Source organism: Ambystoma mexicanum, chromosome 12 (genome assembly GCF_040938575.1).
Source record: "Ambystoma mexicanum isolate Mex_15411 chromosome 12, UKY_AmexF1_1, whole genome shotgun sequence".
NCBI classification, from domain to species: Eukaryota; Metazoa; Chordata; class Amphibia; order Caudata; family Ambystomatidae; genus Ambystoma; species Ambystoma mexicanum.
The window spans coordinates 1,101,918,085-1,101,941,492 of record NC_090936.1 but is presented as its reverse complement, the minus strand read 5'-3'; the positions used below and the strand labels follow the sequence as shown (position 1 = coordinate 1,101,941,492).

Here is a 23,408-nt window from a genome sequence, read left to right as displayed (position 1 = left end):
TAGAGGGATATATAAAACACAGATTGTGATTGCTCATTTAAGAACGCACATGTGGGCGGACAATGCACAGTTTCACTGCTTCCCTTGTGAGGTTGCTTGACCACGACAGACCATGCAAAGGAGGACACTTCGCAAGATCGACTTAGTAAGTGCCACTAGCAAGCCACGAATGGCGACCTGCGAATACAATCTAAAACAAGACGGCCTTTAAGCCGAGGCCATCTATCAGACATTCAACCCCAGCAGGGGTCGCCATTTTTTAAAAAATCTTATGAAAATGAAAAAATACCAACAAGAGGGTGATCATTACTTTAGAGTTATTTTATTGGTCCTGCAACTGAAAAATATACATACTTTCTTAAAGGGATGACGTTTTTGCAGATAGCCGATTCACAGGCAGCTTATTCCAGACAATTACATAACACGCTACATGAATATGTAGGTGGCATATCACAAGTCAAAGAAACAAAAAAAATATATATATATTTTAGGTACACCGCTCAAGCTCTGCAGTAGACATTAAATAAATAAATAGCAACTCTAAAACGTTGGTGCAAACTGGCGGAATAAAAAAAAAAAAAAGCGCCCAATTTCTCAGCAATCAGCATTCCAACAAAGTTTCTCCTACTCTTGTTTCTGCAACATACATACAGTGGGTTTGCTAATATATAACGTGAAACTAATTCCACAACAGAAAGGGTAACGTGTTGCACAGTAATGACATCAAACCCTTGCTGGATAAACTTTCAAGGCACACAGTCATCATTGCTTACGAGACATTCTCCATTAGGGCGGTCTATGCGGGGACATTTCCTAAGGAAAACTTAACCGTGTCCGATTGGCCAGAAGATGGAAATTAGTTCATCGGGGTGCTTGGTTGATAACATTGGCGAGGGAGATGTTCCACGGAATGTATTATTTTTAGCAATTTCAAAACGAACCTCTATGGTCGTGAGGGAAAATAAAATATATATAGTAAACTTCACCAACAGTGCGAAAAGAGCATTTAAAAAGGAACCACAATTGTTGAAAACCTGGTACAAGTCAAGTGCCGCCCTCATACTCTGCAGAAAGCAAGAGCTGGTGCAAATGGAGCAATTTCTAAAATTGGCTACGCTGAAACTTCAGGAACCTGGTTTTTTTTTTTATTCCCTCCCAACTTCCACAAAATAGTTAGCCACAGCCCTTAACATTTCCGTTATTTAGAAGGACTGGGTTACCTTCTATTTAAAAAAAATATATACCTTGTTTAAATCCACTCAGTAGAAAGCTGCTGGGTGGAAAAGGAGGAGTGGTCAAGAAAGGGGAAAAAAAAAATAGGCAGGTGACCGACCACATTCAGGCCAAACAAGATATCTAGGGCGCAGGAGACTTCCGTCAGAGTCTGAAAGCGTACAACAAATATATAACTTGTTCCATAGTGAAGCACATTAAACAATCAGAAATAAATCCTTCCACTTATAATACAGGCATTTGCAAAACCTCCTTAGAATGGCAGGCAGCGGTCACAAAAACTCATGGTCAAAAAAAAAATCATGGCGTTTGACAGGAGTTTAGCACCTTATGCTATCAATGCATTGCGTTGTTCCTGTACGGGATGGGTAGGCACTATGGTCATCATTCAAAACTTTAACCAGCACAAAGAGGGGCTCGCACTCCAGACAGGTTTTGGTCCCCCGAAAACCTATGAGCATATTTTGCAGATGGGATGAGGACAGGATTGTCAGGAAAGACCTCAGTAGCCAGATGCCCACATCAACTGGGACAAAAGTCTGAAATGGTTGGCCAACAAGAACACTACGCTTTTCCGATAGCTCATGACAGAAACCGTAGAGGAGCTGCATGTATGTAATTGCATACTAGTTCGGAAACATGTGGACCAACCTAGAACCCTCGAAACTTAAGAGACCAGTAGCCATGCCCTTGATTGAAGGGGAAATGCAAGGCCCCAGGTTTAATGAACTGGAACTTTCTTGATCCCACCTATGGTTCTCCTTCCTTGCTTTATAATCCTTAGGACATTTAAACAATGAGCTCTGCTCCACCTTTGTTATTAGGTACCACAGTCTTGCAGAATAGTCAGAAAAGTGCTTCTCTTGAATTCCTGGCACCCCACACTTGTGGGGCTATTTCTTTGTCCTCTTTTTTGTAAAAGTGAAGACCAAACAAAAACCGAATTGTGGAAAGGAGGTGTGGCTAGCGGTACGAGGGGCGAGAAAGTATATCTGCAGCGTATACGGAAGGGGCCTTATTTATTACTCACAGCTAGCATTACAAAACTATTTGCTGCCGCAAATCTCAGAATTCTGTAAACATTTGCCAGTCAACTAGCATGCCATACCTAAGAGTGTACGCTTCATCTACAGTACTCTGCACAATTTCACCGACCTCGGACTGTCAGCATAAAGTGCAAATCAAACAAAAATGACTGATACAATGATGGTCGCAAGATAATACACCTTAACCCAAGCAAAGAACAAATCACCAAAAACGACATAATATGTATGCACCTAAAATAAAAAGCTGCATTATCTATACATTGGAAGTCCGTTTCCAATATGTGCTCAACGTTCTGCTTAAAAAACAAAATATGTTAAAGTCATCCATAACAAAAGCCTTTGGTTAGAAAGGAAAATGTTTACAGGGAAGGAATCTACAAAGAAGTGAACAAATGTGTAAAAATAATAAAACAAACCAAAAACTCAATCGAAAAATAATTTACAAAATGAAAAGAAAAATCATTCATGCCTTCGGAGTCAAACATTGACTCCTACATTGCCAGTGCAAAAGGTCTCGACGCAATGTGCACAACCTCTGCTGGTGCTTGGCTAAACCCCAGGTGCCTCAGTGCTATGTAAATCGTTGTTTATAAAAGGCTTCTTCTTCCAAACAAAAAAATCCATATTCGAAAGATCGCCATGGCTTTCTAAAGCTATACAGTTCTGTCGGACAGCTTTGGTTGGTACATAGTCGGGAATGCCAAACCGCACACGTAGAGCAGCATTCAAAGTTCCCTCTTCACCCTGTATATGGCATCTGTACAACGAAGGACATGGAGCAAGAGTGAGACGAACAACGAGGACAAATTCTGCAAATGAGACTAGGCGGTGGTATGGATTTCATGCAAGACCTCCACATACTTCAGGAAATGGCCAAGAGCTCCTGCTGTGCACATTTTAAGAGTAGCCTTTCCTCATTTGTTGGCCATGTTCATGTTCCTTTATTTCTCCAGTCATCTTCTTTTGCAAGTCCATTCAATTCAAAGGTCGGCTATGAAATTAGCCATTTGACCAGCTTGACCTCGAGCCTACCATAGGAGGGTCTACACGCAAGCTTTAGAGATGGGATGGAATGGAAAAACCAAATGTCCGTTTAGTGACTTGTCGGATCACTGAAGGGCCAGGACAGCTTCTGGGACGGACTCATGTGCTGTAGGAAGAACGAGAGGATGCAGTTAGACTTCGTGCGCCTAGTCATATTTGGAAAGCAGCAACAATGGCATTCACGTGCAAATGACCTGGATGCTCTAAAGCAAGGCAATTTATCATGGGGCAAGTCACAAATGCTGTCGCAAGACAACGCCACAGGATGCATTTCGAAAGAACATCAACCCATTTTAAACATTTATGAAAGTGAAAGAACTTTGAGCTGACCCTAGACCCGGGCTTTTCCAAACGACCCCCTCGCAACCTAGACACATTTCACTTTCAAACGTATGATAAGGGACGCCCAAGTTGCACGTGTGGTTTCATGTTGTCAAGACAAAGATGCCCTGCGATGGTGGTACAGAGCTATGGGCTGAAGCTTTATTGGAACCATGGTGAAAACCGAGGGCTATACAATAGGAGCAAAGCAATACACACTGAAAGTCCTTTCCAGAAATAAAATGCTTTAAAATGGGTTGTTGCTCCCCTTTACCATTCAAATGGTAACGTGCTGTTCGACCAATCAATTTTGCAGGATTTGAAAGCTCACCAATCAAATCCCAGTATTTGAAGCCTCAATTTGCCAGTGTAGGATCAGCTGAAAGCCGGCAGTGACTTCACTGCCCTGCAGAGAGCAGACTTAAATGCTCTGAGCAGAAGAGGCAATCGAAGGGGTGGGAAAAAAACATGTACAAATCAACTTACACGCACTCCCCATCATATTATCTTTGTAGCTAGTGTGGGCCTTTAACATCACCAATACATTTAGAATTTCAGAGCAGAATTAAGAACATTTTGCCTGCTATTCTCCCAGACCATAACATTCTGAAGACTACACCCTCCTCTTTTACAGCTTCCCTTTGGGTAGAGGAGAAAACAGGGCAAGTCAGTGGTGGGTGTGCATTTGTGGAGGTGGAAATTGAAGTATAGGGGGGGAGGGGGGGGAGACAATGTTCCATTACATAGCTGCACAATCCTTGGTCAGTTTCCTTTTGGGGTTGATAAGGCACTGTAGGCAGCATATAACAGGAAGAAGATACACCCAGCCTACGTGGTCTTGATGCGACTGCTGCGGCAGAGGTGCACAATGCTCGTCGGTCAAATCAAAGACTGGATTAAGGAAGGTCTTTCTTGGTTGGGCCGACTAATGTTTTAGATTATAAAATACCATACCAGGAAGAACCCAGATACAGCACTGTTTGGGGTGGTAGGTGTGTGCGCAACGCTAATTGAACAGCCGTGAGGTAGCGCCCAGCATGGCGAAGGGCTTCCCTGGCTGGACAGAATAGGTTTCTGGAAATAGAAAAAGATACCAAGAAGATATGGCAATAGATTGACGGGCGTACACCTTGCCAAGCTGTGCATGTGATGCTGGGCAAGAAGACAGCAATGTTGAAGTGGGAAGAAACTGCTGATAAAGTAGTGAGTGATGTCATGCTTAGCAAGGGGTGGGTTGCACATAAAAAATAAACTAACTTTCACATCGTCTCAAGGCATCAGACTTCACTGAGATCCAATAGCATTCAACACTTTCAGAGCAGGAGACCCAGACCTCCCCCTCAACTTTAGAGCTCACCTACTTTCCCCGGGTTTCAGGTTAATGTACCCATTCAGAACAAGAAATCTTAAAAAGGCTGTGGCAGTGCTGCATATTCAAACCCATGTTTCCCCAAAGAGAAACACAGTGAGCAGACTATCGTGAAGGTCTTTCAGTTTACCCGGCTCAGGGATCAAGAAATCCTGACACCACAAGGAGTCTTCTGTATGGACATCAAGATCATTCCTTACTATGGATGCAGTCCTAATAATCTGCCCCGATTCAGCCCAGATGCCACGACTAACAGCTCACATGAAGGCCTCAAAATACCCAAATTGTACTGGGCCAACATTAAGACACGTCCTTTATTGGAAGGCGAAACAGCAGAGCCCATCGAATACAACAGGCACTTGCTCAGGGGTAAAGCCACTTAACTATATACTTGAGCTTGATAAGTAGCCACCAAAAGCAGAGTATTATTAATGCAAGGTCATGGCTTTGAAAATAGGAAGATACTTACAGGCATGCTTGCTCAAGCAAAGGCTACAGGGGTGAAAGAAAGGAGCCGTTAGTGAAGGGATAGATAGAGAGACATGCAAGCATTCAAAGATCACAATCAGAGCATGCAGGGTGTGGCAGTCTCACAAAGGGTGTGCAAGGGCTTTATACAACGCGCTTATGTAAAGGCACCTTACCCTAGGACTGCCTCGGCTCTATGATGGACTATATTGTAAACATAAATCAATTACAAAGTAGTCCATCATTTATGTCCTACTAATAGGCTTGATTTAGGATTATAAATTAAGTTAGGTCTGTATTCCTCGTTACAGGGTCCCATTTCCGAACAGGAAACTTGGACACTAAATCAGGATGGGCAGATCGAAACGAACCCACCTGTAACAAAGTAACTCCGAGGGCCCCCAACCAGCAATGTGCCAAAATGAACTCTGTGAACCCACGCGAAGCGATAGGTCGTCCCTCTCCTCCTCCCGGGCCGGCTGATAATCCCTTCACGCCTCGGGCGCCTGTTCAAACAGGGCTTTGAGAAGTACCTGCCTTCTGGGGAACGGACAAAGCTGTTCTCCCGCCACCTTTAAAAGCCACGGTGAATAAGAAAGCATCTGCAGAGGGCGCCACTTTCATGGGAGGGCGGATATGTCCTGGGGTGGCTACACGTGAAAGGTGTCGGGCATCGGCGGTGGGCATTAAAGCCTCTTGGATGCATCCGACATGGAGTGGTTAAACTGGTTACGTGACGTCTGCCCTCTCCAAAGTAGACTTCTCTGCGTCACGGTCCCGTGTGGACAGAAACACTGGCCGCCCCTACAGGAAACGCGATTGAGGGAAATCTGAGCGCGCCATTTTATTTCACTTTCCGTATGCGGGTCCTTCCACTCCCGCCCCTTCCGCTTCCCTGATTCGGCCACTTCCAAATCCGATTGGCTGTTCGATCGTCGCGTGGCAACTAAGGGCGGGAGGTTATCATAGCAACTATGGCGATACTTTTTATTGGAAATGGGAGAAATTAGATTACCACGTTTCAAGCCCGGGCATTTTACCATGTTTTCAAGCGAGCCCTGCTCTTTCCTTACTCGAATACTGTTTTGTATTGCACTACAAAGCGACAGCCTGCTTTTGAGGTCGCTCAGTTGGTTCTTGGTCCTGGTTGTAAAAAAGGACCAAACTGTTAGACTAGGCCCAAGCATAATACCGTATTTTAGCAGACTAATGCTCTGGAGAGTAAAGTAGCCCCTACAAATGTGACCGGCAAACTTGTAAAGAGGTTTATTGAAATTAATATCGGACACTATTTCGGTCCATTTCGTAACCAAAAAGGAGGCGCAGACATTCTCCTCCCTCCCCCGCGCCCCTTTCAAAGAAAAAACCTATGACTGGCTTTTCCACCTGAACAGCACTAAGGTCGACTTTGATTATTAAAATAAATAAATCACTGTCTGAGCTATACTATCGGTCTATAGTCTTACAGTCGAGTGATTTGAAGGTGCCAGTGTTGCAATAGCAATATGACCCTGCTGTTCTGAGAACGATACTCGAATGGCGAATTTCAGGCCAACATTTCACAAACAAACATGAACACGTTTCCCTTTCATGGAGTAAGATGTTAAAAAAATAATAATGGCTTTAATTAAAGTGAACAAACGCTTGTTCACTTTGGAGGAATAAAATGTAATCACATTATTAGAATTACTGACTCTTATAACAACCAAAGTGAGTAATCTCTTTGAATTTGGGGGGTGGGAAGCCGCGCAAGATCAGAAGGAACTTCATCAATACTTAGGAAAGGGAATTCAAATTACTTTGGATTTATTTAATTATGTGAAAACGCCACGCCATGTTACACTTCTTGCAAGATACAGAACAAGACAGCAAATAGATCCTTGAGTGGGGTTTCATTTAAGCCTAGACAATGGGACATGTAGCAAAGCATTTTCTATCACACCAAACTCCCAAGCAAGTAAGCATGTCCCGCCATTTGAAAACTACTAATCTAGTCAAACCAAGAGGTTGGAATAATCCGACTCCAGCAGCACTGCAGTCATCCACCAAGCAGAAAAGCGGGTTTCTTTGTGCCAGCAACAGCGGCTTACAAGTAGCACCATGTAAGCTAACGCACAAAATATAAATACAAAAGCAATCAAAAAACACCAAAAGCAGAGAAGAGTGTTGAGAAATTGAACTGACTTGCACAGACAGAGACGGCGAGGGCACCTCCTGCGACAGGCAACTTGGGAGAGCCTCCGAAGCAGAAACCAGGTGCTCCTCAAAGCTGTTGATGCGCGGCTTTTTGGTGGGCTCGGGGCTCGCGAGCGGGGCAACACTATTGCGTCTCATGAGCATGTTAGGTCCCTTCTTTGCTTCCTACAATGAGGAAACAACAAAAATGGTCCAGAGTTAGCACAAGGTGTTTTGAAACCACAAGCCCTCAAAGTCATCCCTCACAATAACTGCTCACATTACACCATAGGAACCAAGAAAGAAGGGGCACCAATCCATGCGTGGTTGCTAGGTTGCCATCCATAGGATTGCTGGGGTCAAATGCACAGTTAACCTGACCTCAAAGACTTGTTTTTCCTAGTGGAAATTCAAACATCAAGGGCATTACGCCTACAGAAGAGGCATGCATCGGAGGCAGACATACATCAAAACGTGGGAAATGCAAGAAAGCGTACGGGTGTGGCATATGAGGACAGAAGCAGGAGTGTAAGACCAAAACAAAATTTAAGGTATGATATTTTATAGCACGCCTACAGTTTCAAGGCACGACGAGGCAACAGAAGGGAGGACAAGACACCGATCTTACTAGGCCAAGTGACATGGAGATTGTGCAAGTGCAGAGGAGAGCTAAGCGGTAAATGTGCCAGGGAAAAGGGAGGAGAAGTGTGAGACATAGATCAAGGCATAGAAAAACGAAGTGCTACCAGCAGGTGGCAGTGCAGGACTTAAGTGCAGACAGCAAGTGTTAAAAAGTGGGGGACTGTAGGGTTGCAGAAACGGCCCCAAGTGCAGGGTTGCAATGGAAGGGATAAGGGGGGGGGGGGGGGGGTTTCCTGGGTCCGTAGTTCAGAGGGTAGCCAGGTAACCAGTGCGGTTATCAGACAGGAGATCAGCAGGGAAGTGGAAGATAGAAGGCAGAAGCAAAGAGGCAAGTCTTGAGCTGTTTCTGGAACCGGAGATGGTTCTGCTCAAGTTTCAGATAGGCAGGGAAGCTGTTTGGGCAGAGAGCCAAGTAAGGTGTGCTGCATTCTGGGAGGTAGGAGCATAGCCAACCCTCTTCTCTTCCACCTAGGGCCCCCAATAAGGTTACTCTACAAAGGAATCTTGAATTGTAACAGTCATTTCTATGGACCACCAATTTAAGTACATACTAAGGAGATATATAGTATGCTAGCTGGTGGATACAGATCTTGGATAACAATCTAAAGACCACACCCACATACTAAATGAAACCAAAACCCAATTAAAATGGTAAACCATCTTCAGGAGGCGACATTCAGCCGTGGCCAACCTCCTACCACACAAATGTGGGCTCAAAGGCACGCTTCCACCTTCAGCACCCCTTCACCCCCGTCCATCTGCCAGATTTTTTGATCTGGTTTATAATAAAAGAATAACTACTGCTTACATTTGCTGGACAACAATCCTGCAAGACCCCATCCCACCTTGGAAAATGTTAAGCCTTCCACACTTTAGTGCTCTGTTAAACTAAAATTGCCATTTACAGGTCATGAAAGCTAGGGTATCTGGGAGTCAGCTGTACACAGTTCTGAAGTTTGACTTTATTGCAGTCAAGGGCAACGGTGAAGATTATGGAAAGGTTATTTACATAAAAGAAAACTGATGGTGGTCTCAAGTAATAACAGGGCTGCCAGCAAAAAGCAACTCACCTCTGGCCTGTCCCGGTGCGTGTTCACAGCTTCTACATTCAGAGAGATGGATTCCACCCTGCAGCCTGTAAGAACCGAAGAGTGACGGCATGAGAGAGGCCCAGAGCAGGAAGAGGCAAAGGCAGGACACATGAGGTGCCATACAGGGGGGCAAAAACGGACTCTTACCATAGGCAACTGGCGTCAGCTTCAGAACAGTATGGAGAGGGCACTTCAGGTAGGGCATTTCATCTGCAATAGCAAAACGAACGATAAGCAGACTGAACCTTAAAGCAATAAGGCAAGAGAACAACACAATCCCCGAGTTGCCGGTTAGCAGGGTGGCAGACAGGATTGGATCAGTGAATTAAGGCCAAAGGTTTTGCAGATCACGATTGGTATCATTTAAAACATAGACCACTCATGGAGAACCACGGATTTAAAAGTAATCTCTTGTGTTTGCTCCCATTCTTAGAACCCTTCTAGGAAGAACAGTGCGTGGGGGCAGGGACAGTTACCTTCCTCCCAAAGGCCTGCAGATCACTACCCCACCCCAACCCCCTTCTTTCAAGCCACTGTCTGGTTTATGCAGGTCAATAAACCTTTTGAAAGTTAATTCCAAAAAGCAGCGGTCTTCAAACTGGGGGGGGTAGGCAGATAAAATATAGATAATTATAAATATATATTTTATCAGCAACATTTTTTAAAGAGCCTGGGTACTCCTGGACATCCTGGGGGCGGAGTGGTGGTAAGCCCTAGGTTGGAGGGCGGGGGACCTGGGGGGGGGGGGGAGTGACCCAGTAACTATTTTAACTCGTTGGGGGTGGGGAGGGACGCTCGGTATGAACAAGTTTGAAAACCACTGTACTAAAGAAACCCATACTCCAAACATTAACATGTGCTTCTCCACCGAACTAGCGACACTCACAGGGTGTCCAGGTCGTGCCATCATCCGGCGTGACATTCTAACTACGGCGCAATCGCACACTTTTACACAGCAGTTATTCCACGTGCTACAGTATAGTAAACCAAAAGCCAATAGGTCCCTCCATGGGTGTAATTTTAGGGGGGGGCAGGGGTGTTTGTTCCCCCCCCCCCCACTTTCATGGCACACCATTTTGTCCCCATTCATTTGGCTTGGGCACTTTCTTCAGATGTCATGTCCCCCCTCCACCCCCCCAACATTTTCAGCAACGTTACTCCACTGGGTCCCTCCATGTTCCCTCACCTGCACTCTTGTCAAGGAAATAGGCGAGGAGGCACCTCATCACAGCCTGGTGACAAATGACAAGGACGTTCTCCTGTCTTTCCAACTCCATGATGACCGGCTCCAAACGCTGCACCAGATCTTGGTACGACTGAAAGGAGAATGACAAAACGGAACATAAAATCAACTTCATAACCGAAAGCACTTTCCTAACTATATACCTAAAATCACTTTTCTTTAACTATTGTTCAGTTAATACAACATTTCTAGTAGTCCAAACAAGCTATTTAAAATGCCAAAACTGGAATGTAAAGGAAATTTGGCACTTGCTCCATTATACATTATATTCCCCCCCCCCGCCCCCATTTCTGAATTTTCAATAGGGATGCAGGGCGCAGAGAAACCTGGTTGCCCTTCCATCACAATGACAAGAACAATGGAAAATGAAACAATTGCAGTCACTACACTGTACGCTGCTGAATAACCTCTAGGCACTAGGTTATGTGCTCGCATAAAGGAGTAGGTCAACAGCGCCGAAAGCAAGCGGCAGTGTGAAAGCCATGCTTACACGGTTTCTAGGCCTGCAGAATGGTTGAATCGGCAGAGCAAAATACTAACTCTCACCGAACCCCAATGGCCAGGTTTTGCAGACATCATAATGTTATGTTAATTACATTTATATAGCGCTCTATATACCATTGGTAAGCGCTGGTAGGTTGAACGCCCTCAGGGACCGGAGTCCAGGTCAGTTGAGAGAGTAGGGTGTCATAGGGTGCACCAGTTATATTATATTATCATAACAGCTGCGAAGATTCAAAGGAAGGGCTTCTTCAGTCTACAAGCCAAGGACACTCCGAACACCGCCCAGAGCGCTGCTACAAGTCTTAAAGGGATTCAACGTGGCACCCCAAAGACCATACACCTCATAAGCCAATGCACCTGAAGCGCTTAGACAACATGCAAACAGAGAATGAAAACCTACCTCTCCTGAGGGGTAGCGGTAATAGTATTTGTCCTGATCCCGCAAAGCAAACTCCTCTGGGTAGTGCTCTTTGATTTCGTCATAGGTCATATCTTCACATACTCCCTACAAAAAGAAATCAACCACAGGTCAAGTAGATTCAGGTGATTGTGCAGAGATTACGGTTGTCCTTGCATGCCAACCATTAGGCAGAAATTAAAATGGCATTTTTAGAAGATTCAGCTCACTCTTCGCGCCCTACGCTTGCCATCCATAGCATGCAATGTGGCCTGCTACTCCGTAGCTTTTGGGGTCTGCAATACGAGCACAAATCCAAGAACATAACCAGGCATCAAAATGTGCATTCCCCACTGCCAGCCAATTGCTAGCGAGACAGAAATGGGATGCTGTGGGCATAGAGAGAATGAGCAATGGATTTTATTTTGTGCCTGGCTACTACCTGGAGATTTTTATCACTGAACAAAACAGCTGAAATATATATAACGTGATCAAGCAGCGAGGAAGCTGCGAAATGCGTTGTACTGTGTTTTTTCTTAACTGTTGGGTGATGCCGTAATAAACTGGACATTGCAAAGGATATTTTACTTGGTTTTGTTATCTACAACGGATGAAGTATTCTGCTGTTATTTCACTTTCTGGAAAGACGACATCACTTTCCCTTTTGTTTAAATAAATATATATATATTTTTTTTAAACAGTTCCCTTAGAGTTTAAACTTACTTATCTGGCACATGTTGCACCGTTTCTACACACAGGATAGCCAGTACAGCTCTGCAGCCGGACCATGGCAACTAAAAAGCCAAAATGTATTACACAAGAAGAGATCCTTACTGCATCAATTTCATTGAGTGCCTTCCACTGTTCGTAAGGCAGCTTCAGTGCCTCTGCAGTTTGGATGGTCCTCTTCAGCTGACTGGTCCACACTTTGAGATCCTTCATGTTCTGCTCCTCCACAAAATGCTTCAGAGCCCCGGAGAACTACAAGATAACAAATAGATTAGCAGAAGTTCCCACCACACACTGATTACCAATGATCTTAGTCTTCCGGTTTGCCCCCCCCCCTTCCTCCGCCTTCTGGGAACCTCGCTTTACAAACCCTTAAAGGAATGGCCCCCTACCTTCTTGCCCCTGCTGGAGAGCCCGGAGTCTCCTCCAATCTTTGCCCGGAGGTTGAATTCACTTTCTCCATGTCGACACAAGTAAATGGTTCGAGGCTGGACGTGAATGTTCATCAAGTAGTAGACTATTCTGCTCTGGATGTGATCTTGGACTTTGTTCACCAGGAACCTCCGACCAACGTCAATGACCGTGATTAAGGAAAGTTCCCTGAAACACCAAATTCACCAGTTTAGGAGGTAAAGAAACATTAACGTTTTATCATAACGTGCCATCATGGGGAAAGCTAGCGTGCCCAAGTTTACCAAAAAAAAATAAACCTAAACTATACATAGGTACAGCGTTTTAGAAAACTGTTCCAACCAACAATCAAAGTGGAGTAGCTGCTTTGCATGCCATTTGAACTGCTGAAATTTTAACTAACATGGGCCTGGCAGACCACTTCAGACAACGCGGAGGCTGTGCCCTCCTAGATAACTAATAGAACCTAGAATTGTGGGGGGAGGGCGAGCAGCGCAGCACTCTGGTCCTACAGTCGAATGTGGGGCTAACTGTGCTGTCTCGGACGGGAATGATCCGACCCAAAATTAATCAGCGGGAAACTCCAAACGAAACCCAATCACAAATTACTTGTGACATTTCAAGGGGTAATAATGGGCTGGTCAATAAACCCAGAAATATGTGGACACCGCATACAAACAGGGGCAAAATGATATAGGGGTTCCAAGCAATCCCTGCACCGCGTGGACTGCAATCGGATGACATTCAAAGGGTTGCTTAAATAGATAGTGGTGGAAGCAAGAACGACAAAGACTAAGTGTAACACTTACCGAGGACACGACCTCAGGCAACAAAGATGACCATGGGAGCACTAGAGGTGGTATGGAGTATTGGTCATGGTTGGAGGTGGCAGAGAGACAAGTCCTTAGGGAAAACTTACCAAGGGTGGTTTTATGGAATGTGTGCGAGTTCCCGAGGCCAATTAGATCTAATGCAGAGAGTTTAAAATTAGTAGGTGTGATCTAGCTGCAAGAAACCATGTCTCTAGATACTTTTGTAATGGAGGGGTTCTACACTAAGTGCAAAAATGTAACAAGAGTCGCCGGACTTGATGGCCATTAATGCCATAAAGAAAACTTACTTCTTGTAAATGTATACTGGAATTTCGCTACTACAACACTAGTCCACTGAGCTGGACACACTTTTTGTCATGGCTGGGGAAACCCATGACCAACTTGTTTTGGCAGGCGATTTAAATGCAGCATGCGTCGACATCCAGGACCATCTCATTGTTAAGGCTGGTTCGAGTAGTGAGCATTTTGGTTTCTGTTGGGACCAGTTCCTCTAGTTTGGAATGCAAACCTGCATATCCCGAGGAGGTGCAGTTTACAAAATAGTTTTTATACTTGGTCCAGGGGCCTGAATAGGACCATTTCTAGGTCTCGTCTTGCTTGGCCAGCCTGGTTAGGTGATCCTCATGGGAGCGACCATAGACTGTTAATCCTCAATACGGGCCTGCGAGTGATTACGCAGCAGACTACTGTGCTGTTTTTATTACACCGACCAGGGGTGACCTCACTGTGAAGTGGAAGCGGAATGCAAAGGCATTCAGGACTTTCATGACGGCGTCGGAACAAATGATGCAGCAGATGGGCCAACTCGGACGGCTCCCTAAATGTACAACTCGGACGGCTCCCTAAATGTAGAAAATTACAACCTGGCATTTTTTTAAAAAGTACTATCAGGGGTAAAATAAATGGGTGGGTCTGGGGGATGACCACACCCTCTCACTTTTTGCAAATTATATTGAAGAAAATGGAAAGCTTCAACAATAACCCACTTTGACGTCCGTTTTTAGACACGTTTCTTTCCTTCTATGAATTTAAAGTAAGTGTAATGTATGTTAGGTTTTACCTTTGTATTAACTATACTACAATATAAAATAAAAATGGTATTGTTGTGTGCACTGAAGCCCAGTCTCAGTCATGTATTGTAAAGGGGACTGCAATAGACTTGATAAGTGTTCTAGTTCCATTCAGAGAATTTTTATTAGTAAAAGTGTAATGCGAGTATGGGTGATTAGGTTAGCTATCATTTTTATTGTGTTAATTGTTGGTTGCTGTGTACATTTTCATATTTAAATATTGAGCCATTTAACTGTAAAGGTAAAAAAGATATACAATAAAGAAAAAGCTATAACCAGCTATTTCTCTTTTTTGCAGAAGAGACAAATATGCAGTTGTTGCATATCTCCATTTCAGACCGCCACACTCACCGGTCAAAATCATCTGGGTCCATTGGCTGGTAACTCGCCCGATAGCAATTGATTCTCTTCATAAAGTCTTCCATGGCGTCATTCGAGTTACAGTCTCTGTAATCGGGACTCGACAATTTCACCTCCTGTGAACACAAAGAAACCCACATCAGAGATCCCGACTCACTCCTCCGACCTTACAAACTCAGTTTGCAAACGTGAAAAGAAAGTTTAATGGGGGTATTACAGCATATCAGGTTGCACAGCATGGTCCAACGAAAAACAGCTGCTATTGGGAATGTGAAGGAAAAAAATGAACATTTTTTTTTAAAAAAAAAGAGGGGGGGGGAGCAGGGACAGTTAATGGGCTTGGTTAGAATTTTAAGAATAAAAGATCAGATTTTTTTTGGTGGGGTGGTAGAGAATTCAATTTGATTAAACATTGTCAATACTAAGGTACACCGCTATTAAGGGGGTGGTTAGGCAGGCACTTATGCTTTAAGGCCCCTTCATCCCCATGTTAATATGGGATGGAAAATGCATGTGAACTCCCTATAGGACTAAACAGACCCATTGCATGACCCACAGCCTGGGACTGCATGAATAGGGATATGAAGTTCCGCTTATAATCACAACAGAAAAGAAAGCCAGCAAGATTATAATAAAGAAATATGGTTAACTTTCCTAAAGCTTGAAGCCTATTTAGAGCCTTTTGGACGCCAGTGCGTCTGTTTAAGCGACACTGATTTGTGCTGGAAATGCAAACAAGCAAGGGGTACCTTAGGTCATCAGATCTGGTTCTGTCCCAAGACTACGGTATTCTGGGAGGGCGTTTGAGAGAGATAAGGTTTGGTGTTGAGCTGCACTATTCCAATGGTTGCGTCTCTTAGTACTGGGTGATGTGTCAATGTTAGAGGATGTTGATTTTAGAAAGAAAATGTGGTTCCTTAGGGCCTGTATGATTGCGAAAAAGACGATTCTTAGGGCTTGGAAGTCGTCCAGCTCTTTTTGCATTGATGAGTGGGTGGATGAGTTGCTTACGATCTCCACCTATGAAAAGGCAATTTGCAAATTGAAAGGAGAGACTGAAAAGTTTATGGACATATGGGGTGATCTTTCTCAATGTGTATGTTTAGTCTCATGGTGACTCAATATGCTGGTGTGTTTTGTCCAAATTCACTATTACCCTGAAATGTATTCTGATTTGCTCTTATGCTAGCCAAGCTCACGCCATGTTACGTGGGGATGTGTTTATTGATATTTATAAATTGTATTGCATTCTTTATTGGTGAAAATAAAAATGATAAAACTAAAGAAAAAAGCTTTAAGAAGTAAATTCACTGTGCAGCTTCAAAACTGTCAAATCTTTTTAAGGGTGTCCAACAAAGCCAGTTTCTGCAAATTAGCATTTATCGATAAATACTGGATGATAGCAGACACCACGATGGTGGCCAACTGAACACAGTAGGCAAAAGGCCCATATTGGAACTAGATACACAAGCGCTACTTTTTTTTAAACCCCAGTCTTCAGGCCTCCCAAATTCCCAGAACAGCAGCCCCTCCCGACTGGCTAGGGCCATATCCTTACCCGCCGAGACAGAAACGCCACATCCTGTCCCGCGTCAAGCTGGGGAATATCGCCTACAAGGCCTGCGGGAGAAACCAGAGATAGTCCAGGAGCCACCAAGGTTGTTACTCAGATTTCCCCCCCCCCTCCCATCTCCCAGGAACAAAAAGATCTGCAGCAATTACAGCAAGACCCTCCCCCAGAAAGGTTACTGCTCATTCCTTGCTGCAGTAGGTGGCGGCCTCCTTGCCCACCCCACCCCTTCAGTTGCGGTTCGCTCTAATGCAGGTATTGCAGAACGGTGTAGCATAGTCCCCCACCCCCCACCTAAGGGGTTGTGTAATGTGCAAACTCTTCTCCCAGATCCAACGTGCAGACATATGGCATCATCCCCAATTTGATGCAAGAAGCCAATAAGGCTGCAGGAAATACCATAATAGCACTCCCTCTTGAATAGGAAAGCTGCGATGCAGTGCAGCAGGGTTTGCATGAAGCATGGGCGAAGGGCTTCCTTGCTGATGCAAGGAGAGTGAGAAGTAGCAACACTTATGTTGCAGTACAGTCAGAATGACCATCATCAGTAGAGTGAGCCAGAACCAGTCAGTGACAGCCCGATGGCAGGCACCCTCTTCAGTAGCATGGGCTACAGTAGCATGGGCTAGTGTCAGATCACAGGGGTGGGGTAAAGAAAGGCAAGAGCACTCAACTCACTAATGCTCAGACTCTGGGCAGAGCAACATGCTAGGGTCCTTGGCAGGATGCACCAGGCATCATATTCCAGGGTGTGATCACCACCATAGTAGAGAAAAAAAGTAAACTGATCTTAGGTGGAAGAAGTTGCCTTCAATCTACGGCTACACGGGGCAAAAAGTTAGCCCACCCCCCGTGCCACTTACAGTGTAGCACTACACAGGAAATATATCTTGCAGTTAGGGCCAAAGGCACAGTACAGAAATCAGATTACGGGTAGTGTCTTCTAAAGCTCGGTGCAAACAAACAATGGGTCACAGCTTCAATCCAGGCTGCAAAGCATTCCAAGCCTTCCTTAAAGGTATGCGCAAGATGAGCCAGAAAGTAGGGTGAAAAACAGCCTGAAGGCCCAAGTGACAAGAAAAAAGGCGGTTTATTTTTTGGAGTATCTCCAAATTCCCAGCTAACAAGTTTACTGCTTTGCAACAGTTGACTCCCAGGTACACAGATCAACCCCATGTATCTGGAGCCTTGACAGTAACTTACTTGCAAGGTGATACACAAGCACAATGCTGGTGGCAGAGTTAACGAAACCAGCTTTTCGTAAGATTTCTGAATGTTCTACGATTGGATAGAAATCACAATGTAGCATCCTTGGCATAGTCACTTAAGGAACCAGCAGTTGCCATTTGGGACAGTGTTAAGTAATCGTCAATTAGCTATTAAGAAACATGGAGTGTGTAGCTTTGCGAAAATGATGCTGCTGCAGCACAATCCGAGACGCATGCAGATACTATCGCACTCTCCACAAAATCTAAATCTTTGCCCTTTTTCATGGATGACCAGAGGTTTTGTAGAGGGCCAATTGCTTTGACAGGCCCACACGTGACCATGTTTTAAAATCTTTTGAAGTACAAGTTTTTTTTTGTACCGAGATCCTCAAATTATTTTGCCCTTGTAATATGGCAAAGCCCCATCCCTCCAATCCCCCTTAAGCCGATCAATTACCTCCCATTGAAAGCAGAGACTGTGCATCCAGGTGAGAACCTGAAAGAGCAATGGAGCTCACATGGGATTTTACTCTCGAAGAAGTGTGCAGACAGGATGAGTCTAAAGCCTGGAGAACAGAACACTGAAGGTGTAGGGTTCTCCGGTCAAGTGGGTAGGTAACTACGAGTAACTAAAGGAGACAAGGAAACAATCTGCCGCAGAAGAGTACAAAACAATATCCCACTCTTACCATGACGTTTGTGGCAACTACACTTGGGTCATCGCAGACAGATTCAATGAAAAACACCTGCAAGATATAAAAATAAGTGATTGGTTGGTGTGCATGGCATTTATGCAACAGTTTCTACGATTGTGAGTGCGCCGAGAACCCCCGTAGTTTGAGTGATGAGATTTTAAGTTTGACATCAATCTCAAAATGCAATTTTATTTTGTCTGCACACCGTGCAGAAACCAAACACTATTTGGTGTTTAACAAACCTTACTAAAGATGCATTGTATTCTTAGTGTATAATGGAGGTTCACAAATCCTACTAACGCAAACCACCATAATCCGCATCCCTAAATTAAGTCGAACTGCAATTTTCACGCTTCATTTATGCTATGCACAGCACATAGACGGGCATGGGGAATTGCTCGTTTCTGGACGCACTGCTTCCCACGCCAGTTTATTTTAAACTGACCCTTCCAGCACTCCAAATAACCATAAACTCACTCCCATGCCCCTCCCTGCAACTGGAAATCGGATTGGAAGCAAATTTGCCCAAACAAGCAGTTATTTGGTTTTGCTGGTGTGATCAATCTTAATCTTCCACCTGGAAGGCCCATTTAAATATAAGAGCTAGCGTAGTGGGCCTTGCTCCTACAACCAGTTTCAAAACCCTACCTAAACTTATAGGCCCAGCTGCATCTTCATAGACCTAAACTATTATGGTGCAGACACAGCCAATCTGCTTCCTGGCAGCAGCACTGAAAATCCCAGCATGAAACCAGCAGTGTGATTCGTACTAGTCAATAAAGGCACTGCTGTTAACCTCCGACAGCAGGCCTAGTGGCCAGTCCTTTCAGTAGCTCTTAAATTTCACAGGAACTTCAGCATGCAGACTGTATGCTGGAGTTACAAACCTTAAATCCGTGATCTTTGGCAAAATTCACAACCATTGTTCTTCTTTCCCTGGTAGTATTTGTGGCATCAAAAACCTTCAGAAACACAGAAAGTGTCAAATGTCAGAGTACTTCTTGAGAAGCAGAATGCAATACGTTCTATGATATGCAGATGCACCGAGGGAGAGTTTTAGCCGTACAAAAATTTCGTATTTTTTTTGTTTGTTAAAGTGTAAAAATGTAACTTACAGCAATTTGGCCATTTTCTTCTGTCAGGTAAGACTTGACATCCCTCAGAGCAGCTAAGGCACAGTTTCTGCAGAATATAATGTTCCCACATTAGCCATTATTGAATAACAAACATTTCCAGAGAAATGCGTTTATGCTGGGGCCTGCCACTAATTGAGAGCCATTGTCGAATTTAAAACGGCCAGGCTTTTTAACAAGGGGAAGATGACGTCAATTTCCACGCACCTCCAAACTCCTTTGAGTTCATGTTCTCAATACTGTGAGGAGGGTGAAAATGGAAGGTGGTAGCGAGCTCACAAGGAGAGAATAAAAGACCAAAGACTTACTTTCGAACTCTCATCGCTTCCTCATTATCGGGACGAAAGAAATCATAAGAGCTGTAATGGTGCACGGCCTCCCGGCGATACTCTCCAACATTGAAGACTGCAAGAAAAAACAAAATAATTGGGTAAAACATTTGACCCTCTCCACTTATCCATAGTGGGCTGGGCAAAGTGGTTAAGGTCATGTCAGCTCTGCCTGAATTAATGGAATAGTGCAACGTGGGCCTGAAATCAATTTTCTCTCAAACCCTACATCAACCTCAGTTTGGGGCACCGCCTTACCTTTTGTTGGGACGCCAATCCAATTGAGGTAGCGAGTCAGTTTCTTTGAAATGTAGGTCTTCCCTCTGGCTGGAAGGCCAACCATCACAATCACAGTGGGAGAATTGGTAAGCTGAGGTCCGCAGGCTGTAGGGGAGAGGGAGAACAGAAGCGCCGCCTTAGTGACTTTATATTCAGCAGACGTTTACAAGAGGTGGGTGAGCTCAAAATGCAAAAGTCCAAACAGAAGCACTTGTGTTCGGAGCAGAAACAGACATCAAATTCCCACACCCTGTGTACATGTTCAAAGGGTTGTTTCTCAACAAAAACGACAACAGATCTGAAGGAGAGGCAGTCTAAAAGCTTCAACCAGCCAACAGAAGACTGCACAGGCGTCACTGCCCGAGACTTCGTTCCAACAAACAAGGTGGTCACAAGAGACAGAAACATGACGCAGGCCTTTGCATCTACTCCCCCCTCCAGTACCGCCTGAACCACGCAAGCTGATTTTGCAATGGAATCGGCTGTGTAACCGGGAAGCAGCAACGAGTGTGGATTGCAAGCTGCTCCGGTTTTAAGTAGCTGGCTATCTTTGACTATACACAATGACTGCGAAGAGTTGGGGGCTCTTCCAGGTGCTCTGCGGGATGAAAGGTAATGGGGAGGGAGGGGTGGAGGGGTCTCGTCTAAGGAAAGAAGGAGTTTATTCAATGAGCGTTTGAAAGCCCTTGAATCTTAGGGAGTGGGGCGGGAGCTGCCAAAAAGCACAAAATGCAGACCGCTCAAACGCAAGCTTGGATCATAGAGCAGATGTAAATAATTGGTGCAAGCAAGTGAACTGCAGTAACCCCAACTTCCAGAATATGCATGTCGCGGGCAGCACGCACAAGCATGTGATCAGAATTGACACTGCCGGCGGGGCATAGTTAATCCTGCCCACTTACACCGTCTAGCCTCTTGCTCGGGCCGGCATGGTGCTTCTGTTCAGCAGGTTCCAGCGGGAAAGCTTTAGAGATCAATTAGAATGGCACGGCTGGAAACTGTACAGCGTCCTGCGTGGGCACTGCAAGCTCTCACTTGCCTGCAACATGGGCTGGTGTCCCGAATGCTTCACAGAGGGGCTTGCCAACAGTGGAGATGCCACTCTTCTCACCACCCTCACAATCGCACGGCTGGAGACTGCACAGTGTCCTACATGGGACTGCACGGGCACTGCAAAATCTTTTCATGGGGAAGCTCTCACTTGCCTGCAACATGGGCTGGTGTCCCGAATGCTTCACAGAGGGGCTTGCCAACAGTGGAGATGCCATTGGTCTCACCACCCTCACATTAATGTGTGTCTCTCAGAAGATAAATCATGGACACCTACAAAATAAACCAGGAGCGGATGGTTTCCTATAAGGTTACTGGGAAAGTATAAACGGTGACCATCGGTTAAAACCAAGCAGTTGTACTATATTTTATGCAGACTATTATCCAAACGAGCTATTTCACAGGCACCGCGATCAGACCTTCACAGTCTTATCAGGAAGAGTCTCAACCCAGGCCGTTGGCTCCAAAGAGTTAAGTCTCGGCGTCTGCACGGTTTAAAACAGTCCCGAGCACACCAACCACTGCAGGTGCATTGTTCACTGGGACAAGATCTTTTGGTGTTTTTCCAGATCCAGGGAGACCCTCTTTTGCTGAATCCCAGGTAATCTGGTGCAGTTACAGTAGTGCGTAGTCGAGCATAGGTTCGGCAGATCTACCACAACTAAACCACAGGTCTGGGACAGGAGTGCATCCAGCACTTCCGAATCCAGACACTTTCAGGATCCACAAATAGAGTACAATTAAAATGGGGTAATAAGAACACCTGTTGCACATGAAGCACCATACACAAAGAAAAACTACCATTGACTGGCACAACTCAATGTATCAAGATTCGTCGCAAGAACTGGGTCGGTCACAGGTACTTTGGAAGCGATCAATGAAGTGGGGGGAAAGGGTTTACCCACCCCCACAGCACCAGATAACTGGTTTAAATGTGCAGTGGCGGTAGAGAACAGATGTGCATTACCTGCCCTTCTCAAAAGTCATATTTCTCTCAAAGCAGTACCATCAAACTGTGCTTCATTGAGCTTGCCAGTATTATTTCCAAGTAGTCTCCTGAGAGTGAACGGTAGAATTGCAGATGGGAATTTACTACTCATGTACTAAAACGTTTTAGCCAAGTGTGCCTTCAGCCACATGATTAATAGAAATGCATGTTTGCCCGGTTTGTGCCGTAACTGACGGATTTGGCTTTTTGTCTGCTTTAGACTCTTTATGTTGAAATTTTAAACTATGTATTCAAATTGTATTATGATAAACGTGAAGTATTGCTTAATATGTAAAGTTTGTAAAAGTTCTATGAACTATACACACATAAAATAAGAGTAATATGTGCGCCAGGGAGTGCCACTAGTTTAGGTATTAGACAAGCAGCACTGCTACAACATGCCCAGGGACTTACACCATTTTCCAACGGTTGCCAGCTTATGGCCAGGAGCCCCAGTATGGCAGTGCATGGTAAATGCTTATCCTAACTGCCTACCAACAAAAAAAAAAAAATTATGTTCGCTTTGCCAATGAGGATGGTTTTAAGAGGTTAGGATGAGGAGACCAGGTTACACACTGCAGAAAACGCTAACAACCAAGCTACTAGACCCTCAGTTGAAGTGCAAGAATTGTTAACTCAGCTGGTAAGCCCATTCCTTTGGCACAGAAGGAGGGGTACAGGTAGTGCTATGCAGCAAGCCACTCTCTAGAGAAGGCTTCGCTCACAAAGTCAACAGCTTGGTCCCAAACGTGGCAGTTGAAGCTTCAGCGAGAACCCACTATGCAACCTGAAGCTTCCTAGAAAAGGAGAATAGGAAAGTGCCTTCTGGATTAGAGTAAAAGGCCATAAAGTGATCGACTAAAGTCGTAGCACTTTACAGGGTCCCCGACTGGTCAGCGAACCCTCAAAAGCTATGGAGAGACGCGGGCAGAGCGGGGACCTAGGGCTGGCAGGTGAGCTCTGCACACCTTCAGATATGGGCCCAGAGCTGTTACTCGTGAAGCGAGCTGCAGGAGACCAGCCAGGACGACTGTGCTGATCCACACCATACCTGCGTGCCACACATCTGGACACGTCATTCCTCAAAACATCCAAGAGGACTTGGTTACAAGGGCTCCCTTTGATCAGTGAGGTTGAATACATGTGCAAATGCCTTGGAGGCAAAAAGGACTTCAATTTCTGGATATTTGTAGCAATCGAGTATGTATTCCTTCAGTGGA

The 23,408-nt window shown here is 44.8% G+C and overlaps 1 protein-coding gene and 1 long non-coding RNA gene across 6 annotated transcripts in view; one reads left to right on the top strand and one right to left on the bottom strand.

Annotated features, from left to right (window-relative positions):
- Positions 1 to 16,227, top strand: part of LOC138514284 (uncharacterized) — a 505,584-nt gene extending 489,357 nt beyond the window's left edge. The window contains exon 3 of the long non-coding RNA XR_011281906.1: positions 14,875 to 16,227. This is a non-coding gene — a long non-coding RNA (uncharacterized lncRNA). The remainder of the gene's footprint in view (positions 1 to 14,874) is intronic.
- Positions 1 to 23,408, bottom strand: part of PFKFB3 (6-phosphofructo-2-kinase/fructose-2,6-biphosphatase 3) — a 335,583-nt gene that overhangs the window by 89,680 nt on the left and 222,495 nt on the right. For 2 of the 5 annotated variants that reach the window (XM_069629666.1, XM_069629663.1), the window contains exons 2-15: positions 20,130 to 20,255; positions 19,851 to 19,947; positions 19,525 to 19,591; positions 19,297 to 19,371; positions 18,404 to 18,460; positions 14,928 to 15,052; positions 12,655 to 12,862; positions 12,368 to 12,514; positions 11,537 to 11,641; positions 10,576 to 10,705; positions 9,537 to 9,599; positions 9,369 to 9,433; positions 7,666 to 7,842; positions 307 to 3,429 (exon numbers count right to left, since the gene is read on the bottom strand). In XM_069629666.1, the coding sequence (XP_069485767.1) occupies positions 3,373 to 3,429; positions 7,666 to 7,842; positions 9,369 to 9,433; positions 9,537 to 9,599; positions 10,576 to 10,705; positions 11,537 to 11,641; positions 12,368 to 12,514; positions 12,655 to 12,862; positions 14,928 to 15,052; positions 18,404 to 18,460; positions 19,297 to 19,371; positions 19,525 to 19,591; positions 19,851 to 19,947; positions 20,130 to 20,255 (1,499 nt within the window). In that variant the 3' untranslated portion in view covers positions 307 to 3,372. Of the gene's footprint in view, positions 1 to 306; positions 3,430 to 5,482; positions 5,506 to 7,665; positions 7,843 to 9,368; positions 9,434 to 9,536; positions 9,600 to 10,575; positions 10,706 to 11,536; positions 11,642 to 12,367; positions 12,515 to 12,654; positions 12,863 to 14,927; positions 15,053 to 18,403; positions 18,461 to 19,296; positions 19,372 to 19,524; positions 19,592 to 19,850; positions 19,948 to 20,129; positions 20,256 to 23,408 lie in introns of those variants that run through there. The other 3 variants (XM_069629664.1, XM_069629665.1, XM_069629667.1) reach the window with 3 other exon arrangements.